Source organism: Pipistrellus hanaki (assembly GCF_964339955.1).
Source record: "Pipistrellus hanaki genome assembly, chromosome: 15".
Taxonomy (NCBI): Eukaryota; Metazoa; Chordata; class Mammalia; order Chiroptera; family Vespertilionidae; genus Pipistrellus; species Pipistrellus hanaki.
In genome coordinates this window covers 4,171,874-4,192,973 of record NC_140517.1, presented here as the reverse complement: position 1 = coordinate 4,192,973, position 21,100 = coordinate 4,171,874, and the positions used below count along the sequence as shown (strand labels likewise).

The 21,100-nt window shown below is 57.7% G+C and overlaps 1 protein-coding gene across 2 annotated transcripts; it reads right to left on the bottom strand.

The window, feature by feature from the left end:
- Positions 1-3,239: 3,239 nt before the first annotated feature.
- On the bottom strand, positions 3,240-20,663 carry IRX5 (iroquois homeobox 5). 2 transcript variants are annotated; one of them, XM_084861363.1, is made up of 4 exons: positions 19,870-20,663; positions 18,339-18,744; positions 17,360-18,133; positions 3,240-3,353 (listed from the first exon to the last, which is right to left on the bottom strand). In XM_084861363.1, the coding sequence occupies exons 1-4, from the start codon at positions 20,119-20,121 to the stop codon at positions 3,289-3,291; spliced, it is 1,497 nt and encodes a 498-aa protein (XP_084717489.1). In that variant the 5' UTR covers positions 20,122-20,663; the 3' UTR covers positions 3,240-3,288. The 2 variants fall into 2 exon arrangements, with proteins under 2 accessions (XP_084717489.1, XP_084717490.1); XM_084861364.1 differs by lacking the exon at positions 3,240-3,353 and having other exon boundaries at positions 17,287-18,133.
- Between the last annotated feature and the right edge of the window lie 437 nt (positions 20,664-21,100).

The following is a 21,100-nucleotide window of genomic DNA, read 5'->3' as shown; positions in this document are numbered from 1 at the left end:
AAGAGGCAACCCAGTGCCTCCTCGCCCCCTCCTCCTTTCTCCAAGGCCCTCTCTGCCCCGCTTTTGTGCAGACTGGCTGGCTTAGGAGGGCGCTGACTGCTTCTGACGATAAGGTGGGTAAAGACTCTCTCTCTCTCTCTCTCTCTCTCAGAGTGGCTTGTGGCTTGGCATGTGTGGGGGCAGAATTCTCCCCCCCAGAACATGGTACCCATGCTCTCGTTTCCCAGGGCATTTTAACACACACACACACACACACACACACACACACCGTGTATGGAGGGTTCTCGTTCAAATATGAGACCAGGCTTTGCTCCTTCACCCCCCATGTGGCAGAAAGCTCACCCGTGAGCTGCCAGAGGACCCCTCCGTAGGTGGGTGATGTGAATTGCCCCTTCTGGCTGTGTCTGCTGGATTCCTGGGAACAGGCCGAGGGGCAAACCTTTGTACATGTTAATCTCCTTGTGCTTAAGATATCACACCGTCTTTGATGTTCTCAAACATGCTGACTCCTATCTGGGTGAGGGTGTGTGGCCCAGACAGGCCAAATGCTTGTTTTGTCTTTTGTCTTCCTCCAGGAGGGCTCATATGATGATATGTTCATCTCCAGCTGAAATATGAACAAGTCCTTCTTCAAAGCCAGGTTGAGGGGGAAGGGGGGGGAGGGGGGAGAGGAGGAGAGGCAAGATGCAGTGACAATCGGGGCCATTCAACCTCCATCCCCAGAAACCAAACTTAACACGAGTCATTCTCCCACCCGAGTTCTGTTCGATTCAGGTAGAGGACCGGCCCATTACAAAGTCCTCCCACTGAAATAGAAAGGGGGAGGGGGTGTGCATTTTTAAAAATCCATTCATATTTTTTATGATCAAGGGAATGCTAGTTGCTGTAACAAGTAAAACCAAAAATGTATAATGGGTCCAATGCAAGAGAGACTTATTTTTCCCTGATGGCAAGTCCCAAGGAATGCTCCCGATTGGAGGTAGATTTCCTCAAAAGGGTGATTCAGAAACCCAGATTTATTGCCTTGTGCTCCTGTTATCTCTGATAAGGGTTGCCAAGCTTGCTGGGTTCATCTGTAACCAATGGTGGGAGAAGGGAGAGTAGGGAAAGCACACTCAATGTCTTAATTGCTGATGCCTGGAGATAACAGCCATCACATTCCATTGGCAAGAACTAGTCACATGACCTCCCCCAGAGGGAGGCTGGGAAATGTAGTCCTGGCAGTGGCTTCCCATGGATAACCCAACAACCCTGTTTCCCCGAAAATAAGACAATGTCTTATATTAATTTTTGCTCCCAGAGATGCGCTAGGTCTTATTTTCAGGGGATGTCTTATTTTTCCACGAAGAAGAATACGGTACACATCTATTGTTAAATGAAAATAAAGGAAATTTATTACCTGTATTATGGTACGGTAGTACGGTAGTTGTCAACACAAACCAGACAAACTGTGAATTTATTCAATGACAATCATGTCATCATCTCTGGAACATCATCATAACAGTCCAATTCCTGATTTCTTATGGCTCCATTTCTTTCAGAATCAGTGGACCAAATTTCTCATGTTTAGCCTGGGGGGGGGGGGGGGCTTATTTTCAGGGGGATGCCTTATATTTCACTCAGAAGGAAACCTGTAAGTAGTTCTTATTTTCAGAGGATGTCTTATTTTTGGGGAAACACGGTAGTATCCTTCAGAAGTGGAAGCAGGAATCTGGGGTGGGCAGTTAGCCTCTCTGTCGCATACTTGAGCTGTGAGGAGACAGCGGGGGCAGAAGAGAAAGCAGTAGAGTTGGGTCAGTGGGTGTGGATTTGCGTTTCAGAGTCTGGCCATGTCCTGGTGGGTGAGTCACTTCACCTTTCCTCTGAGCCCCCGTTTCCTGATCTGTAAAGTGGAGATCATTCCCAGCGCAAAGAGGTAAAAAGGGTGACCCTGTTACTTACTATCAAACCTTCTGCCTGCCGTTGGTTCTCACTAAGCTTGGGTGGCACAGGAGTATTTTAGGGGAAATGTGGTGTCGGTGGCGATTTCTATGGATTTGGAAAGAACTAGCAACACTGGGCCTGCATTCCTGTGTGGTGACGATCGATTGGGGAGAGCTGAATGTAGGTAAGGTGTCACTGTGAAGTGCCCTACTGTCCCCACCACTCCCCTAAGGCCTGCGGTGTGCCTGTGGGCATGGGCTGCCCGGCCCTTGGCGGCAGGAAAGTGAGTCACCTGAGCTGCACCAGCGTCCTATAGGGTAATGGTGATGATGATCGCGTTCAGGCCTCAGGAATGTTTTTGCTTCTACTCTTCTGCTTTCCAAAGAACTTCGTCATTGCCAAGCCTCCGCCCCAGCTGCAGGATCCTGAGCACGGGCCTAATTAACCGATCCGCTCAGAAATTGCTTATGAACAATGAAGGCCAATGTAGCTTTTTTTTTTTTAGTCATCGATTTTTTTGATTTTTTATTTAATCTTGGCAGAGCTCTATGTTGTAGCACAACCTTCAGGATCTTGTTAATTGTCCTGAGCTAATGAGTGGGGATTACCGAAGAAGGTTTTCTTCCAGAACTCAGGGCCCTGTGAGCCCAGTAATGTGATTAGGAAGTTGGCCTGCTCATGCCAGTGCTGGGAAGGATGCCTGACTTACGCTGCCATTGATTGGCACCAGTGGTGATGCCAGGGGCATGGTTTTGTAGGCGGAGGGTGGTTATTTCTGCCAATGCCCATTTGGATATCATTGGGAAGCATTGGGAAAGCAGGAGATGAACAATCATGGATGCCTTTTAATATCTTTTAATATATATATTTATATTTGACTGCTGGGCAAAGCAAGGCAGCATTGGGAGAGGGGAAGAGAGAGAAAAAAGGATGAGGAGGAGGAGGAGGAAGAGGAGAAGAAGGAGGAGGAGGAGGAGGAAGGGGAAGAGAAGGAGGAGGAGGAGAAGTGGGAAGACAAGAAGAAGAATTCTGAGTATATTATTCAGGATAGACTAAGGCAGTGGTCAGCAAACCGCAGCTTGCAAGCCACATGCGGCTCTTTGGCCCCTTGAGTTTTTAGCAAAGGCCAGCTTAGCAGGACCCTAGTTAAGTTAATAACAATGTGAATACCTATATAGTTTAAGTTTAAAAAATTTGGCTCTCAAAAGGAATTTCAATCGTCGTACTGTTGATATTTGGCTCTGTTGACCAATGAGTTTGCCGACCACTGGACTAAGGAATTGGGGTTGTAACAAAGGACCCAGAATCTCGATGGCTTAAAACAACGGAGTTTATTTCTTGCTCACGGTACATCTCCATCGAGGGTCAGCAGGGCTCTCGGCTCCATGTTGTCCTCAGTCTGGGACCCAGGCTGATGGAACCTCCACCATCTGGAACATCATGATGGGAGGGAAAGAGAAAGAGTGGTGAATCGCGCACTGACTTTCAAAGAGCCCACCCAGAATTGACCCAAATCACTTCTACTCGCATTTCTTTGGCAAAGGAAGTCACGTGCCACATGCCTTCCTCACAGCGCGCGGGAAGTACAATCCCACCACGTGCCCAGGAGGGGGACAACTGGGAGGTTTGGGAACAGCCTGCATATCTACCTCTCAGAGATTCCGGGATTCTGGGCCTGGGAAGGATCTGTACTAATTGGGATTACAGAACTAGAAGGTAAATCTCAAACTACTTAAACCAAAGGGAATTTATTGCCTCACCAGAAAAACAAAACAAAACCAAAACACACACACACACACACACACACACTCACACACAAATCCAGTGGTAGCTCTGTCTTCAGGCAAAAGCTCAATCCAAGGGCTCCACATCTCTAAGGTCTGGTCCCTTGCCATCTCTCAGCTCTGTTCCCTTCCATGTGGGCTTTGCTCTCGAGTTTCATAGTCCCAGGGTTCAAGTTCAATGGGAAGAGAAGGCCTCTACCTCTCCCCAGTGTTAATAACACCTTAGATCTCCATCGTACGGAGCCGAAGGGGGTCACGTGCACATTCCTGAACCAATCACTGCATCCAGCGGCAGAGACTGTTGGTCAGGCCTAAATAATGCCTTTTGCCCGAGAATCAGAATTGAATTAACTTCATCCAAACCATGTGGGTCCAGGAGAGAGGAGAGATGGCTCCTGAGAAAAATGAAGGATGCTGGACCAGAATAAGGGTCCAAGAATAACACACAGAAAAAATCACACGTCTACTACAGGATGGCTCTCCAAAGAGATGGGTCCATCCATCTCAGAACTGTGAGTGGACTGAGACAATGTGATTGGGATGGACTGCTCTGAGGCAGAAGAACCAGCCTGGAGAAAGGGCTTTATTTGGGAGGGGGGAGGGTAGAGGGGAGTGACCGTTGAGTCAGTATGACCCCATAAAAATGCCCATGAAGGGTTTTGGGAGACGGGGTCACATCAGAGAATGGGGTCAGGCAGATGAAGAGCTTCAGGTGACTCAGGGAGGAACTGGGGCTTGAATCACTTGGAAGTTCAGCTTCGGTTTAGTCCTCCTCTACAGTCTCTTGGCTGGTGAGGTGAGAGTGTAGGATGGAAAGGTGCAGGGAGAGCCTGGGACGGAGAGGCTGGTTAGAGGCTGGTGTCTCAGTCTCAGAGGGAGACAGACTAGGGCCTGGAGGAGAGGGAGGAAGAGCATGCACTTTGGGGCAGGGTTGTGTGAGAGGCGCCTCCACACCCCACCTGCATCTGCCTCCTCTCATCAAACCGAGGACCACTGCTTCCCTGCAGCATCAGGTGACATTTCAAGCTCTGAGAATAGGCAGTACCTTAATCGACTCGCGGTAGACTGGAGCCATGAATAGCCAGAAAAACAGCGAACGCCTAAAGCAGCGAAGAGCAGCCAGTAATTCTTCCCCCACCCCTACCTCCCCAGCTCCATCGAGGCCCAGAAAAGGAGAGTCAGACATTCCTAGGTTTATATCCCATTCTGACATCTCCTTACACAAGTTAACCCGTTCTGTGCCTTTGTTTTCTCATCTGTCAAATGGGGATAATAGTAGCACCTACTCCATAGGTTGGATGAAGCTTTTCCGAGATCATGTATGTGAAGTCTTCTGTCCAATAGCTGGCATGTACTAAGAGCTCGATAGGGTAGCTATTATTATTGACAACAAAATAATTATTTAGGTAATATGTTAACCCTTGAACCATGCCATTAGCAGCCGTTAGCAAAGGTGTGGGAATTCTCAAACATCATTTATTTTACCCCCAAGGTGGACATGTGAGCCTCATGATTCAGAAATATCAGATGGAACAAATTTCATTCCGTGCAATTCGAGAAGTTATGAGTTGTCATTCCTCCTGCTATGGAGATTGCTAATTATAAATTGATAGAAAGATAGATGGACAGATAGCAAATCACGAAAGCTAAACATAGTTTGCCTGTTTGAAGTACTGATGGCTATTTGAAAGAAAGGAAAGAAGGAAAGAAGGAATGAAAGGAGAGAGAAAGGGAGGGAGGGAGGGAGGAAGGAAAGGAAGAAGGAAGGGAGGGAGGGAGGGAGGGAGGGAGGAAGGAAGGAAGGAAGGAAGGAAGGAAGGAAAACCTGCTCTCCCTCCACAAGCCCATGCTTGTGTGACAGAAGTCCATGGTATTGCCGATAGGAGTTTTCATGATTCAGCAGATTCGGGAGTGAGTGATTGATGTAATTAAAGTTATTGGTAAAGAAAGTCTCAGTTACCAAGGAACAGATGAGTCAGCAGAAAGTTTAAGTAATGAAATAATGTTCCAAGGAACGATTCTTAAAATAAGCTTTTTTTTAAAACGCTAGACATCTTAACTATTGCCGGTCAGCAAAAAGACATAGCGAAGGACTGGGGAAAACACGCCACACGGTGTTGGAAATTCTCAGAGGGTGTCCCTTGCGCTAAGATGAAACCATATTTATGGAGTAACCATGGTCAGGGCTCAGGGCTTACATTGCGTTGGTGAGCTTGCTTACAGGCTGTCCTTGAACCCTGACTTTCAGAGAGGCTGGGCTCCCCTTCTCCATCACCTCGGGCCCGCGCCCCTCCGTGTAGATTTCTCGGTCGTTTAAGGTCTCTCTAACGCACTCAGGGTAGGGGAGTGCCGTCAGGATTTGACCTTCCCTCTGCCTGCCCCCAGCGCTGTTTCAAATCGCATATTCTCACGGGAAGACACAGCAAGGACATTGGCTGGGGGGCCATGCGTTTGTTTGCACTCCACCCAACATGCATTGAATGAAGAGGCAGGGAGCTCCAGGCCTTGGACCCTGTGTTGGTCTATGACTGTGTTAACTGTGGCTCGAGAGCCACATGCGGCTCTTTAGCCCCTTGAGTGTGGCTCTTCTACAAAATACCACGGCCTGGGCGAGTCTATGTTGAAGAAGCGGCGTTAGAAGAAGCTGAAGTTTAGAAAATGTGGCTCTCCAAGAAAATTTCAAATCATTGTATGTGGATAGTTGGCTCTGTGGAGTAATGCGTTTGCCGACCACTGGTCTGTGAAGGCCACGGGGGCAGCGAGCCGGGCAGGAGGGTCAGCTGTCGCCCGTCCACAGACGGCACAGGCTCCGAGGAGGAGAGGGGGGGGGAGCTCTCAGAAGGATCTATGGTCGTGAGGAGCGGCTGTGTGGGAGGCAGGGGTGAGAGGTCTGTGTGTTTCCAAGCCCTTGCGCTGGCAGCGGTGCCTGCAGGAAGGAAGGTGCCTGCAGGAAGGAGGGCGACAGGAGCAGGACTGGGGCTGAGGCAGGAGGAGGAATGGCGAGGGACTTGACTTCGGCTCGGGACACGTTGCGTTAAGAGTTGCTGGTGGTCCTGCCGGATGGTTGAAACTACCACTTACAGAAAAAAATGTCCTTCAAGTTTTTTCACCACTTATTTATTCTGAAAGAAATACTGATGCCGCTACAGTAACGGCGAAACCAGTATCAACCGTCGGAGGCTAAGATGAGTGACTGGAGGGTGGGGTTCAGAGGAGTCTGTTTCGAGGGGCACTGGGCAAAGGGGGGGCCCCAGTCCTTGCAGTCTCCGGTCTTAGGGAGGCTTCCCAGACCCCCTTACATCTGCTAGGACCTGCCAGCCACTTCCCAGATGGAAAGGGAATGTTTAAAAAAAAAAAGAGTAAGAAAGAAGAAAAAAAATCTGGACAGAAAAACAATTCCACCAACCAAAATAAACCAGCCGACGGTCTTTGCACCACACTCTTCACGGAGCAAAGAGGTGGTGTTTACTCCAAATGAGCCCTTTTCTCTACGTTGCCACTCATCCCCTCTCCCATGTCATCCAGGAAAACCGGTCCCCGCCAGCCAGGGACCATCTGCAGCGGAGGAGAGTCTTTGGAAAAAAAGAAGAAGAAAAAAGAAAAGAGCCACAGGGTTTGGATTTAGACGCTGGCTACAAATAGAGGCCCAACAGAACTAGCAAACAAACAACAACAACAAAAAAAACCTTGCGGTTTGGATCCGAAAAAAGAAAGCCTGGGCCGTGACAACTGTGTGGTTAGTCTGATGTCAAACCGCATTAGCCGGGCGGAAGGTGTCTGGGGCCCTGGAGCGGGAGGGTGCTTGGAACCGAGAGCGGGCAGATGTCTCACTCTGCCTGGAAGATGTCAGGATGCTGGTGGGTCCCCGGGGGACAAAGCCACCGAGAGTCTCGCAGAACACGGCCCCGGAGACAGCACAAGCAGGCGAGAGAAGGATGGAGTGGGAAAAAGTCAAGCTGAGACACAGAGAAGGAAGGAAGGAAGGAAGGAAGGAAGGAAGGAAGGAAGGAAGGAAGGAAGGAAGGAAGGAAGGAAGGAAAGAAGTTCAAACACATGCCTGAAAGCCCCCTCACTCAGGAATTCCCCTCCAACGCAGCTCTTCGTTTGCTCTGTGAAATGATGGACCGAGGAGCATTCATTGTGGCTGAGATCGTGGTGGGCAGGCTGGAAATCAACTCCCAACAGGAGAAATGAGCCAATCCTTTCCAGGAGCAATTATTTAGGGAAGGACACAGTCCCCCCCTCTCCCACCCCCCGACAGGGGCGACCGTCCCTGCTCTTCCTGGCCATGGAGTGTCGGGGAGACGTGGCACCTGCCTGGCGTGCCCCTCATCTGCACCTCGTACATGGAGGCACATGGAGGCACATGGAGGCACACGGAGGCACACGGAGGCACACGGAGGGAGGCCTGCGGAGGCAGCCCGGCCCGGCCGCCTGCAGGAGGGCTAAGATGTTTCTCAGCCCAGCCTAAAAATATCTCCCTTGACAGCCTGTCACGGTGTCTGAGGCGCCACCATTATAAATTCATTCTTCTCTGTGCAGGCGTTTGGTTCCCAGGAGTGCCCTGTTAAGATAGAGATGTCCCGGGGAACTCAGATTGGGGGAGGCGGAGGGTGAGAGCCTGGGCGTCCGGAGACCTGGGTTTGCAAAGGGCCTCTGCCTCTGGCTGGCCGCCCTGTGAGCCTGGGCGGGTCATTTGCACTCCCCAAACCTCGGTTTCTCCATGGGGGTGGGGGGGAGGAACAAGAAAGAAGGTATAAAGGAGAGGAGGCCTCTGGTTCCGAGGGAGGATGTGTTTGCAGTAGGGTTTGACATCTCAGCAAGCACCAGTCACCCCAAAGCCCCTGGGTGCTCAGGCCCCAACCCCTGGTGGCATCCAGAACGCCCCTCCTCTCGTCCTGCACACCCAATCCATCAGCAAAGCCTGTTGACTCTACTCTACCTTCAAAACCCAGCTCACATCTGACCACTCCCGCCCACCGCTCTGGCTCCTCGCAGTCCAGGGCAGCATGACCTGCCCCTGGATTCTCCATCGTCCCCCGCATTGGCCCCTGCTTCTGCTCTTGCCCTCCAAAAGCCTTAGGTCCTCCCCCTTGACTTTAAACCATACATTCGATCCTGACACTCCTCTGAAAACTCTCCTCTCTTCTTCTCTCTCATCATGAAACCCACAGTTCTGCCCGGCCGGTGTGGCTCCGTGGCTGAGCATCAACCTATGAACCAGGAGGTCACGGTTCAGTTTCTGGTTGGGTGGGGCACATGCAGGCTCAATCCTCACTGGGGGGCGTGTGGGAGGCAGCCAATGGATGATTCTCTGTCATCACTGATGTCTCTCCCCCCCCCCCCCCCAGCTCCCTCTCTGAAATCAATAAAAACACATTAAAAAATAAAGATCTCACCAGGACCGAACAGGACCTGTAACCTAGCCTGGGCCTTAGCCCCTCCCACAAACGTCTCCTTGCTGCAGTCTGCACCTGCTCCCACCTCAGGACCTTTGCCTGTGCCATTCCTTCTCCCAGAACTCTCCCCAAACACCTTCGTGGCCCAGTCCCTAATTTTTTCAGGCCTCTGGTCAAATGGGTCCTAAGGGTCCCTTTCCAGACAGCCCTGGCAGAAGGAGCACACTCCCTTCCGAGTCCCCCCTCCTTCCTCTTCCTCCCCGCACTCATCACCTGCTCCCCAGGAGAAGCCACTATCACACTCCTGTTTGCCCTCCCTCTCTCCTCTAACAGTAAGCCTCAGGGTGGGGCGGGGCGGGGCGGGGCGGGGCAGGGCAGGGCTTTGCTTTGTTTATCTCTGCATCGGGGCACCTGAACCCTGCATCTGGGGTACCCTAGGTGCTCCATCCGTGTACGAGGGAGTCAGGGAAAGGAGCAGTTTAAGTGGAACTGTGCTAGCTGGAGGCCAGCCTCAGCGTACCACCGGAGAGGCCAATGCCAGGGCCTCTCCTGGGCTCTGAGTCCTCAGAGCAGCATGTGCTAGGGCAGTGGTCGTTGGCAAACTGCGGCTCTCGAGCCACCTGCAGCTCTTTGGCCCCTTGAGCTTTTAGCAAAGGCCAAATTAATTAAGCTAATAACAAGGTGGCTCTCCAAAGAAATTTCAATCGTTGTCCTGTTGATACATGGCTCTGTTGACTAATGACTTTTCTGAGCAGAACACTGTGCTAAGGAGTCACAGGTAGAGCGATTGTTGGGAGAACTGGGCGGGCCTGTGAGGGCAGGGGGCAGGGGGCAGGGGGGAGGGGGAAGGGGGAGGGCGGCGGGGGGAAAGGGGAGCAGGTAGGTAAAGAATCCCGGCTAAATGTATCCCTTCCCAAGGCTGCAGGTTCTTGACCAGAGGAAGTAGCTCAAAGGCCCCTGTGGACAGATTTCAAAAGCCGGGAGCCCACGGACAAAGGGCGGGTTCTAAGGAGGAGGAGCTCTGAACGGCCCTGGGGACAAACCTGAAACTCAATCCTGTCCCCAGTCCGGTCCAGCCGGCTCCCCAGCGTTCAACCCCGATCGGGTCACACTCCTGTCTCCCTCCCTTCCCAGGCTCCCCAGGGTACCCCCAGACCGAGCCCAGGGAGGGGTGCATGGCCAGAAGAGGTGGGAAGAGGAGGCTCCGGCTAGTGTCTCATTGAAGGGACGTTTTAGGACAACACAGCCCCAGAAACTGTACCAAACAACTCCATGCCACCCACTGGAATCCTCACAAACCAGGGCCCCTCTTACAGAGGAAGCCCCTGGGGTTCAGAGGGGTTGCTGGATCTGACGAAGACGCACAGCATCGTCCTAAGTTGCAGAGGGAGGACTGAGCCACTAGGGCCCAGACCCGTAAGCCACAACCGAGGTCTTTCTCTCCACACTGACTGGGCTGCCCTGGTCACACTGGGAGCCCTGTTTTCCATGAGCCTGAGGCCCCCAAAGAGGCCCTGCCTCCTCCCCTCAGCCTCACCCCCTCCTCTCTCTGGGCCTGCACCCTCAGGAGCCCTGGCCGCCCCCAGGCTGAGCCGCCAGCCCGCAGGGGGCGATGGAGGCACAGCTAGAACCTGGAGCCTCATCCGAATCAGAAAGCAGCTGAAGCCCAAAAAAGCGTCCAGGGCAGCCTTCCTGGGTTCTAGGACAGACAAACCCCGTGGGCGCTCAGCCTGGGGAGAGGCCAAACCCGTTTGTGCTGAGCGCCGCCCCCAGGCCACCACCGGCCCGAACCGAGCCTGCCAGCCCCTGTGTGAGGAGCGGCGGCCATCCATTCATTAATCATCATTTTATGCCTCATCAAGCCCCTTCCAAGCCCCTCCATGGGAGTTACACAAATTAGCTCCTGAAAAGACAGTGATTCCAGCTTAGCGAGGTAAGTGCTTTCTGATGGGCTCGGCGCACGGAGCCCTCCTGACAAGCCAATCCATCAGCATCGGAGACGGGGCGGCCCCGCTGCACCCCGCCCCGCCGGCCCGCACCCCGCCCCGCCGGCCTGGGGGGCTCCTGGGCGAGGGTCTCCGCCCACTGTGCCCGCTCCTCTGCACCCATTTCTGTGGCCTCTTGCCCTCGCCCACATCACCTTGCGCCCGGCTCTTCTGAGCAGAAGAGAAACTTTCCGGGAAAACCGAGGCCCCAGATCTGGGGACGCACCTGGGGGTGGCGGGGCAGGGCGCGCAGGCGCTGAAGTTCCGGACTCCAGCCCCCCACCCAGGGGAGGACCGAATCCGGAAGCCCTTTCTCCCCCAAAGCCTGGAAGTTGGGGTTCACAGACACCCTAAAATTACATGCAAGGGCTGTGTGAATACTGCGCCCGTGCATTATCGGGGGAAGGGCACCATCCGGGGCGTGGTTTCCAGCCCGCTCTCAGAGAAATCTCAGGCTCCACTGGAGGCCATGGGGGGACAGAGGAGGGTCCTTCCGTCTCCAGGGCGGCTTCCCAGGTCTTTGCTGGACAGGGAATCCGAGCCTCGTCTTTTTTTCATGGCGCGCTCATCTTTTTCTCAAAATAATAATAATAATAATAATAATAATAATAATAATAAATGCCATCCAGCAGTGGGCCGGCAGGGCTGGCTCTTGCGCTGGGTAAGAACGGAGGGGCACCGTTCGGAGAATGTGGTCAGGGGGCGAGGTGCGCGCAAGCCCGAAGCCCACACGCCGCGCCGTCGCATGTCCTGTCCCGGTGCCCAGAGGGCCCGCGGGGACCTCCCGGTGGGCAGGGCCCGGGCACAGCAGGCGGATGCCGGGCCGCGGCTCCAGCCGAGCGGGCGGCCGGAGCCGCAGCGCCGCGCCGTCGTTGGCCGCCCTCCCTCCCTCCTCCCTCCGCTCCACCGGCGCCGCGCGCCTCCGAAGAGAAAAGTCCGCAAACCAAACGGGGAGCCGTTTATCTCTTTCATCTGGGGGCCTGATCCAATTAAATAAATGCGCATTCACATCTGCATCCATCAGGCGGAGGCGCCGGAGGCCCCGGGTTTGCTTGGAGCAAAGAGAAGCAGGGTTCCCTGGGAAAGGTGGTCGTCCGGGCCGCGCCGGCCGCAGGCACCGGGCGCTGACAACGGGCGCGGCCTGGCCGGCGGCCTGGGGGGGCTGGGGCTGGGGCCTGCGGTCCACGGGAGGCCAGAGACCCCCGTACAGCCCCCCCGCCCCGAGGGGCAGGCCAGAGCAAGGGGTGCAGCCAGAGCCATCACACACACACACACACACACACACACACACACACACACGTTATCCACAACCTGGGCCACACCATGTGCTGCGACCCAACTCGCACTGAGCGCTCCAACGAAAGGGAGCCCCGCTCCAGCCGGTCACCGAGGGGGACCCGCGGGGTGGGGCTCCGGGCAGTCCCGAGGGGATTTAGCCCAGTCCGGGCGGCCAGATGCTGGTCAGGCCCGCTTTTCCTCTTGTTTGGTGGCCGGTGGCCCAGTGGTGAGGGATGGGAAGAGACCAGCAGAAGCCGCGCTCGCCTTTCCCCCCAATATCCCTGCAGGGATTGGGGGGGGGACGGCAGTTGGTTTACCCTATTGCGCTTTGGGAAGGGCTCTAGGTCCTGGACCCCCACATAAGCACCTCCTACCTTGCCATGTTGACCTCCTTAAAGGTTCTTTTGAAATAGGAGGGGTTGAAGCATTGGAGGGAATTTTTGTTTTGTTTTGGTTTGGTTTGGTTTTTCCTACAGATGGCCAACCCACAGTCCAAAAGTCAGAACCGGCCTTGGCCTTCGGGGCCAGGTTGCAAGGCAGACCTCAGCTATGCTGAACCGCGCAGGAGACAAACTGTGCGGGGCGCCCCCAGAGCCCAGGCCGGCAGACACTCCAGTGCAGGCACCCCAAGGGGCGTGGGCCCCCGGGACCCCACCTGGCGAGGATGCGCACAGCCCCAGCCCCCCACCCTTGGGCTATTTCAGCCGCGGGGCCTGTTTCTCGGTAGCTTCCCGCCTGTTTGTGCAGGCGGTGCCTGAGTCGCGGTGGCCATCTGCAGGATTCAAATTGTCCTAGTAACTCTAGGGCCTGCTCTCCGGTGTGTAAGCGGGTCCCGGGCCCCGGGCAGAAGCGAAGGAGGTGGTGGAGCGGTTCGCGTTGGACCCGCTCGGGGTTCGGGTTCGGAGCTCAGGCCCAGCTGCGGGTGGGGGTGCCGGGCCGGCCTCGCAGGATTCCTCCGCTGCCGGCCGCGCGGCGCCGGGGGGCCGGCAGGCGGCGCCCTTTCTCAGCGGCAGCCGCGCCCGGCTGTCTCCCCGGAGCTGAGCGCAATCACGTTCCTTTCACTTTGGGCGCCTCGCGGAGCGCCCTGCCAGGCTTCTGCCCAGCTGGCAGCTCCTTGCAGGGGAGCGGGGGTGGGTGGAGGGAGAAAGGGGAGCTGAAAGACACCGCCCGCTTTGAAATCGCATGCACGATGACCCCCCCCCCCGCCCACTCCCACCTCCCGCGCCCCGAGAGCCCTGCACTTCGCCAGGAATGAGCGGCCCTGAGCGCTTTGCAAACTAGGAGGCCTCCATGCAGGCCCCGCACCCAGCCCAGGGAGCGTGTCAGGCCCTGGCCCTGCGAGGCGAGCGAGGAGCTGGGGAGGGAAAGGCCCCTCCACGGCCTCTCCTCAATGCCCTGTTAGGCATCCTCATCGCCAAGTCCCAGGAACGGATTCCTCCTGGCACCGAGGTGAAGGAAGGAACCCACGAACCCACCCGGTTCCCCGTGGGGCTCTGCCTCTGGGGGGTGGGGGATGGACTGCATAGAACCAACTCGGTGATCCCCCACCCCCCATGGTTTCTATTGCCAGGGATCCAGGGCCTCCTGGTTCCTAAGTGCCAACCTCGGCTCGCCTTGGGGGGCTGGTGCCAGTGCAGCCGAGCGCAGGTGGCAAAGGCGCTCCAAGCCCCAGCACAGTGGTGTCCCAGCCGCTGTCTCGCTCCACTTCCTGGAACTCACCCCAGGCCTGGCCCGAGACCTCACCCCATCCCAGGCCCGGGAACCCACCCCAGGCCAGGCTGGCACCCGCCGGAGGTCTTCCTCCCTCTCCTCCGAGGCGCATGGCCTTGCGCTAGGCCGGAGGGCCCCGCAGACAAGCAGCTCCTTCTGGGTTCAGCGCCCGAGGCGCTTTCTCCATGCGCCCACCTCCATCTGCCCGGAGGCCGCCCCCAAACGGCGAGGACCCCAGACGTCCGCGACACCGCCACTGGCCACCGAAAACCCGGCTCCGCGACGGAGAAACCCGTCAACTTCATCGGAGACGAAGTGACTCGAAGAAAACCGCAGACCCCGCAGAGGCCGGGGCGGGGGGATGCGGGGAGCAGCGGAGACGCCGACGCAGGCACCAGCCTTCCAGCTCCCCGTTAGTTCTGCTCCCCAGCCGCGGGGCTCCCCGACCGGCACCCCGTCGAGGAGAAGCGCCGAGGGGCTCCCCGGGGTGCGGCTCCTGTCCCCAGGCAGCCCCGCGGGTGTTGGCCCCGCATTCCCCCCCAACCCCTGCAACCAGGCTTGGGAAGCCCCGCGCCATGCCATTTCCATATCCCTGGGAACACAGGAGGCCTGTAATTTTCTCTAAAAAATAAAAAACAAAAATCACCAGTCCGGGTGTCTGTCGGGCCGGGGGTGTCTGTGGGGCCAGGGCTTCCCAAACCCGGCAGAGCCGAGGTCGTCCTGAAACTCCCTCTCTCTCTCCCGAGAGAGGAGGACCGGCCTATTCTGACTTTTTGAGAAAAAGACAAGGTGACTCCTGGGGCTGCATAATCAACAGGGCGAGAAAGCGGATTGTGAGCCGGGCAGCGGGGGGCAGCGGGGGGAGGGGGCCGGGCGCGAGGGCGGGGGCAGGGGGGAGGAGGAGGAGGGCAAGTCATCTCTGGAATTCAATTGTTTAAAAAAAATCATTTATAATTAAAGGGACAAAATAAAATACGATCGCCTCATGCATATTTAATCGCGCACACTCCCAGCTTTGAAACCATTTTTTTTTCCCTGCGTGAATTTTCTCATTTAAAATCTGAAGCCGACCGCTGTTCCAGGGGAGTGGGGGGGGGAACGGGACGGGGGAGGTAGGGGAGAAACACATCTGGAGAAAGCTTTCAAACTCCTTTAAGTTAGGAAGAGCTAAAGGAGCTCCGTGGCTGCTTCAACAACAACCACCAAACCAAACCAAAAAAAAAAAAAAAAAAAAATCCCCAGCACGAATCAAAACTCCGATGAAAGTTGGGGGGGGGGGGGTTCAAAAAGCGAGTCGAGATGAGAAAAGCCAGCAATGCAAACCAGCGCACCCCTGACGCAGCCTAATTAAGCCGGTGTTATGTGCACACACATTCTGTCTACACTCGGGCAGGAGTTTCAGAGAGCACGTTCATTCCCCTCGCTGGAGGTGTGTGTTGTTTTGTTTTGTTTTCTTTTTCTCCTTCCAGCAAACCCTCCCCTCCCCCCGATCGCTGAGAATTTCCCACGAAGCGAAACACGTCCGCGGTTCCGCACATTCGCGCGCGCGAAATGGAGACGCTGAGCACCGACCGCGGGGCCGCGTCTCTTTTCTGTTGGGGGATCGAGTCGCATCCCGACCTTTCCCACGCTGCGGGGGGAGATGCGGGATGAAGAAGAGACTGTCACAACCTCAGAAAATACTCCCTGAGCTGTGGGAACTCTTGAACCCGAGATAGAAACGTGCTAAAGCGATGACAACAAGCCGGGCGGCATGCGATCCTAATGGAGGAGGCGCGTTCCCTCCAACTTGGGAAGGCCACTTGCACAACACGGGGGGCGGGGGGCCCGCGGCAGGGGTGAGGGCGGGGGCGGCGAGGGCTTCTCCAGATCCTTTCAGGGTCCCCCCTCTCCTCCCGCAAGCCCCTGTGGCGCCCCCTCCCCCCACTTCCGCCCACTCTCCAATCCCTTCTGCAAAGGGCAGGCTTGAAATTCAGGACAAGTGTGACACCTACCTGTGAGAGGGGGGAACCGTCCCCTGGCCGGCCCCGCGGTCCCAGCCCCCCGAGACTGCACCGGGGGATCTACCGGACCACTACCCTCCGCCCCATCCACAATAGGATGCTGACTAATTTGATCAAACCCAAGGAAGAGACCAATGGCCAATTGGGAAGGGGGGAACGCAGACAAGGGACTTGGGCAGGTCTTCTCCTTGGCACCCCCTAAGGCTCCCCGCCTGCAGTAGCCCGCAGCACCTTTGAAATAGTAATAAGGGCTAAATCCGGCATAAAATCGAACTCATTAGCAAAGTTCACCAGCTGATTGCTTTGCATAAAACACGACACTGATTGCAAGTAATCAGGTTAAGCTAGGGAGCTCTGGCTGGTGCTGGTCTCCAGCTGACTTTGCCATCCTCTCTCCCTTCTGGGCATACACTTGGGTCTCTCTCCTCCTTCCGCCAGCATCCGATCTCCCCCAAACCTGCCTTGAGCGGGGCCATGCTCCCCAGGGCTTGCAGCCCCAGATGAGCCCCTGGCACCCCGAGATTCCATGGAACCTTTCCCTCCCAACTTGGAAAGAAAAAAAAAAGTTGCAGTTTGCACCTTGGAGTCCAAGGTGGATGGACAGCGTGTCAAGGCTTCTAAAAAGCAATGGAGGCTCTGATTATGGTAAAATCTCTTTTAATTAAATACTTTGCATTTTACAAAGGCGGCTGCGGTTCCTTTTACTTTTTTAAATCTAAGCGTATAACCTGATTCCTTTCTGTAATAATACTTTAGCTCATACCCAGAAAAAAAAAATCAATAGGTGTAAAAAAATTAAATTAAACTTGTCTTTTTAAACTATGAAAACAGGTTATTTTTTTTGGAGGGGGGAGGGACACAAATGTATATATACTTATATTACAAAAAAAACATTAGATGCCTGTAGAGGTGTCTGAATTTCATAATTTACTTCAAAGATATTGAATTATCCATTTAAATACAAAATGCTACATTAAATATACAGAATACGATTTAATACAAACCCTTTAACTTTTCTTTTCGGTGGGTTAAGACCTGTGTGTGTGTGTGTGTGTGTGTGTGTGTGTGTGTGGAGATGTTTACATTTTTATGTCATCCATCTCCATGAACTATAAACTTTTTAATAGGAGGGGGTCGTTTTCTCTCTCTTGCGGATGGAAAAATAACTGCCAAGGCCATGTTTTGTTTCTGTTTTGTTTTGTTGTTTTTGTTTTTTTAAATAAATTAGGAAAGTCCGGGAAGGGACCGACGCAGCCCGCGCTAAATGTCGGACATACCTTTCTTCAGTTCATAGGGAGAGTCTTTGCTCAGGTCTAGCTGGGACTGGCTCCGCAGCAATATTTTCGGATCTTTAGCCAAAGCGTCCGCCCGATTCAACACCGCCTGGTTTAATCCATTGAAAGGCGAGCCCGGGCCGGTGGTGGTCGCGGGGCCTGGCCCGGGCCCGGGGTGGTGGCCGTGGTGGTGGAGGTGTCCGAAGGAGCCATAGTTCGTGTAGCCGGGGTAGAAGGGCGCCGCCGTGTAGTACAGGGGCCGGGACAGCACCGTCCCGCCCGGGAAGGGGCACTGCGCCGCCGAGGGCGAGCGCGCCGGGGGCGCCGGGGCCGGCGAGGCGCGGCTGGCGGCGGCGATGGGCCCGGCGCACGGTGGGCACGGAGAGCTCTCGCCCCCGCCGCCGCCCCCGTCCTTGACCTTGTCCGAGGAGGTCGCGATCTCCGCCAGGGACCACAGTTTGGGCTTGGCGAGCACCGCCTGGGGCGGCGGGGGCGGCGGCGGCGGGGAGTGGATGACCGAGGGCCCGGGCGGCAGTTCCCCGGCGGCTGGGTGCGCGCCTGCGGCCGGGGCGCCCGGAGGATAGAGGGGACCCTGGTCCTCGGCGGAGGGCCCGCCGGGGCGCGGGGGCCCCGGCAGCGCGTCCAGGCGGCCCTCGGAGGGCGGCTCCTTAAAATCCGAGTCGCTGAGGCTGCCCTCGGTGGTCTCCTGGCCGGCGGGGCTGGCCGGGCCCTGCAGCCGCTCGCAGCCCGCGGCCGCCGCCTTCGGCTCCGCTCCTCCTGCGGGCGAAACGCAGGCCGTGAGCCGCCTGGAGGCCTCCGGGCAGAGGGGATGGGGAGGAGGAGGGGGGAGAGACATCCCAGCCGCCAAGCAAAGATCCAACCCAACCTCCGGACCCTGTGAGCCCCTTCTCCACCCCACCCCCCACCTTGCGCCTTTTCCATGCGGTTCCTCTCGCTCCACGCGCCCCTTGAGCTCACCCACCTGCGTCGGGGCCCGCGGGGTCGCCCCGGTCCTCGGGCTTCTGCGGCTCATCCTCGTCGTTCTTCTCCAGGTCGATGTTCTCCTCCTCCTCCTCGTCCTCGCTCCGGTTCCGCGGCGTCCACGTCATCTTGTTCTCCTTCTTGAGGCGCCGGCGCGCGTTGGCGAACCAGGTGGACACCTGGGTGAGCGTCATCTTGGTGATGATGGCCAGCATGATCTTCTCGCCCTTGGTGGGGTAGGGGTTCTTGCGGTGCTCGTTGAGCCAGGCCTTGAGCGTGGCCGTGGCGTCCCGCGTGGCGTTCTTGCGGTACGCGGGGTCCCCGTACGGGTAGGAGCCCAGGGGCGCGGCGTAGGGGTGGTACCCCAAGGAGCCCGCCATGCCCGGCGCGTGGTCGTAGGGAGAGCCCTGCGAGGGAACAGGCAAGGGAGAGGAGGTGAGAGGGGGGCCAGGGTCCGCAAAGCCACCTGGGGGACCGAAGCACACTGTCCCCCCGCGCCCCGGGGTCTGCGGGCGGCGGCCCGGCCCCAAACTCCAGCTTCCGCCGCCGGTGGGCACGGAGCTCAGGGCGCACCCCTTCCCCCTCCTCGGAGCCCAGCGGGAGCGCCAGCTCCGGAGCCCGCCGGTTCCTAGTGGGCGTCTGAAGCCACCCGGGCCTCGGCCCGAACCCTGCAGGGCCCCGGGGGCCGGCCCCGTTGGTCCCGGGTGTGCGGATCCGACCCCCGCGGCCGGGCCTCCGCCCAGAGGGGTCCAGGCGGCGGCAGCCACTCTCAGCCTCCAGCCCCGGTGGCTGCACTGCGAAGGCGCCGGGCGGGAGAGCGGGGAAGGAAAGGCATTTATGTTTCTCTCCCCCCAAAAGGCGATCGAAAAGCGGAGGCTGGCTAGGCAGGCACTCCGCTCCCCCACCCCCAAAAAAACACGTCCCCCCGAACCGGAGCGGCGGGCTCTCCGGGAAGCGCCCGGGGCCGGCCCAGAAATCCCGGGTGCACCGCAGCGCGCGGCCGCCGGCTCCGCAGAAACCTAACGCGTCCCAATCGGATTGCGGAGATGGGATTACGGATTTGCCACATTTCAGAGGAGGACTAATGAGACGCGAAGCCAGACACATTTACACACACTTTGCATGCTTTCCGCTCCGGTGCCCAGTCTATTTTTCTCTTTGGATCTAGTTTTTCCAAAAATTGCAAAACTTAAAAAAAAAAAATTAAAAAAAAAATGCACATGGCAGGGCGGCCCGGAGCTCCCGTGTGCACCCAAGGCTGCTCTTTTTCGTGGCCAGCGACCTCTCTCCTCCTCCCCAAACGCTTTGGGCCAGCGCGGCGGTCCGAGCGAGCGAGACCCGGGGCTCTCCGCTCCCAGCGGCGACTCCGGGAGCCCGAGGCCCGCGCGAGCCCAGGGAGACAATCGCCCAAGTTTGGCCGCCGGGGCGGCGCGGAGGCCGGGCGGGGGGCGCCGAGCCCTCGATCCCCGCAGCCCCCGCCCGCCCGGCCCCGGCTGCCCTCGCCCGCCCGCCGGCCCCGGCGGCTCACTCACCACGTAGGAGGAGAAGGCGGCGGCGGCGGCCGCGGCGGGGTCGGCGGCGCCGTACTGGAGGTGCGAGCTGTAGCCCGGCGAGGGCGCCGAGAACGCCGTGGAGCCGGCGTAGGGCGAGAACGCGGAGCCCGACGACGAGCGGCCCAGCTCATCCGTGCGGGGCCCCGACAGGACGCCGGCGCTGTACGCGGGGCACGAGTAGAGCGCCAGCGAGGCGGACGGCTGGTACAAGTAGCCCTGCGGGTAGGACATGGCCACGCGCGGGCATGGGGCGCGCCGCGCCGCGGCCGCCAACGAGCCGGCGGCGCCCTGCGAGGGCGAGAGGGCGGCGGGCGCCTGGCCTCCGGCTGGCTGGCCGCCCCTGCCGGGCCGCCGCTCCGCTCCTCGGGCCCTGCTGGCTTCCGAGCGCCGGTTCTGGGCGCCGCCTCCTCCTCCTCCTCCTCCTCCTCGGTGGCTTCCCGCGCGCCTCCGACTGCGGCCGCCGAGCCCGCTCCCGTGCGCGCCTCTCTCTCTGCGCCCCGGCTGGGCTTCGCCCCCTCCCTTGCTGCTTTCTCTCCCTCTCTCTCTTTTTTTTTCACCCCCTCCTCTCTCTCTCTCTTTGCACCGGGGGGCTCCGCTTTTGGCTCCGCGAAGGTCCTGCCAAGATGCTAAGTTGGAAATTGAGGATCCTGACGCCTTGTGCGCGCCCCGAAGCTCCTCCTTCCCGGGGTGTAGCCGGCGGTTGGACTGGCAGGAGCCTCTGGGCGGCCGCAGCCAACCCGGCCGCCGGGCGCGCCTCGCCCTCGCCCTCTGCCTCCTCCCCGGCTCCCTCTCTCGCTCGTTGGCGCGCCCCCTCGCCCCTCCCTCCCGCCCGCCTCTCCGCCCTCCTCTCCGTCTCCCCCTCCCTCCCTCCCTCCCTCCCTCCCCTGGTCTCTCTGCCCCCTCCCCTCCCCTCCTCCGCCCTCACCCCCACCCCGCCTCGCTCGCTCTCAGACTCTCGAGCGCCAGCCCCAGGATGACAATCACATCCCAGGCGCGCCGCCCATCTCTCCCAACTTTCCTCTTCGGCCGAGTCCGGGCGCCGAGGCGAAGCCGAAGAAGCCCCGCGGGCCCCGGTGGCGGGCCTGGCCGCCCCGAAATACAAAGGGACCCAGGCGGAGGACGGCGAGGGCGCAGCGGCGGCGGATGCTGGCTCTCTCCCTCCCGGAGTTAGCGGATTTCTCGGATCGCCGTCCCGCCGCCTCCCCTGGCT

Bases quoted from the DNA above. Each gene is read 5' to 3' on its own strand.
- IRX5 (XM_084861363.1), bottom strand. From the start codon at position 20,121: ATGTCCTACCCGCAGGGCTACTTGTACCAGCCGTCCGCCTCGCTGGCG. The intron at 18,745-19,869 runs GTGAGTGAGCCG...GTTCCCTCGCAG, and splicing joins CCGCCTTCTCCTCCTACGTG to GGCTCTCCCTACGACCACGC. The intron at 3,354-17,359 runs GTATGTCCGACA...ATGATGTTCCAG, and splicing joins TCCCTATGAACTGAAGAAAG to ATGGTGGAGGTTCCATCAGC.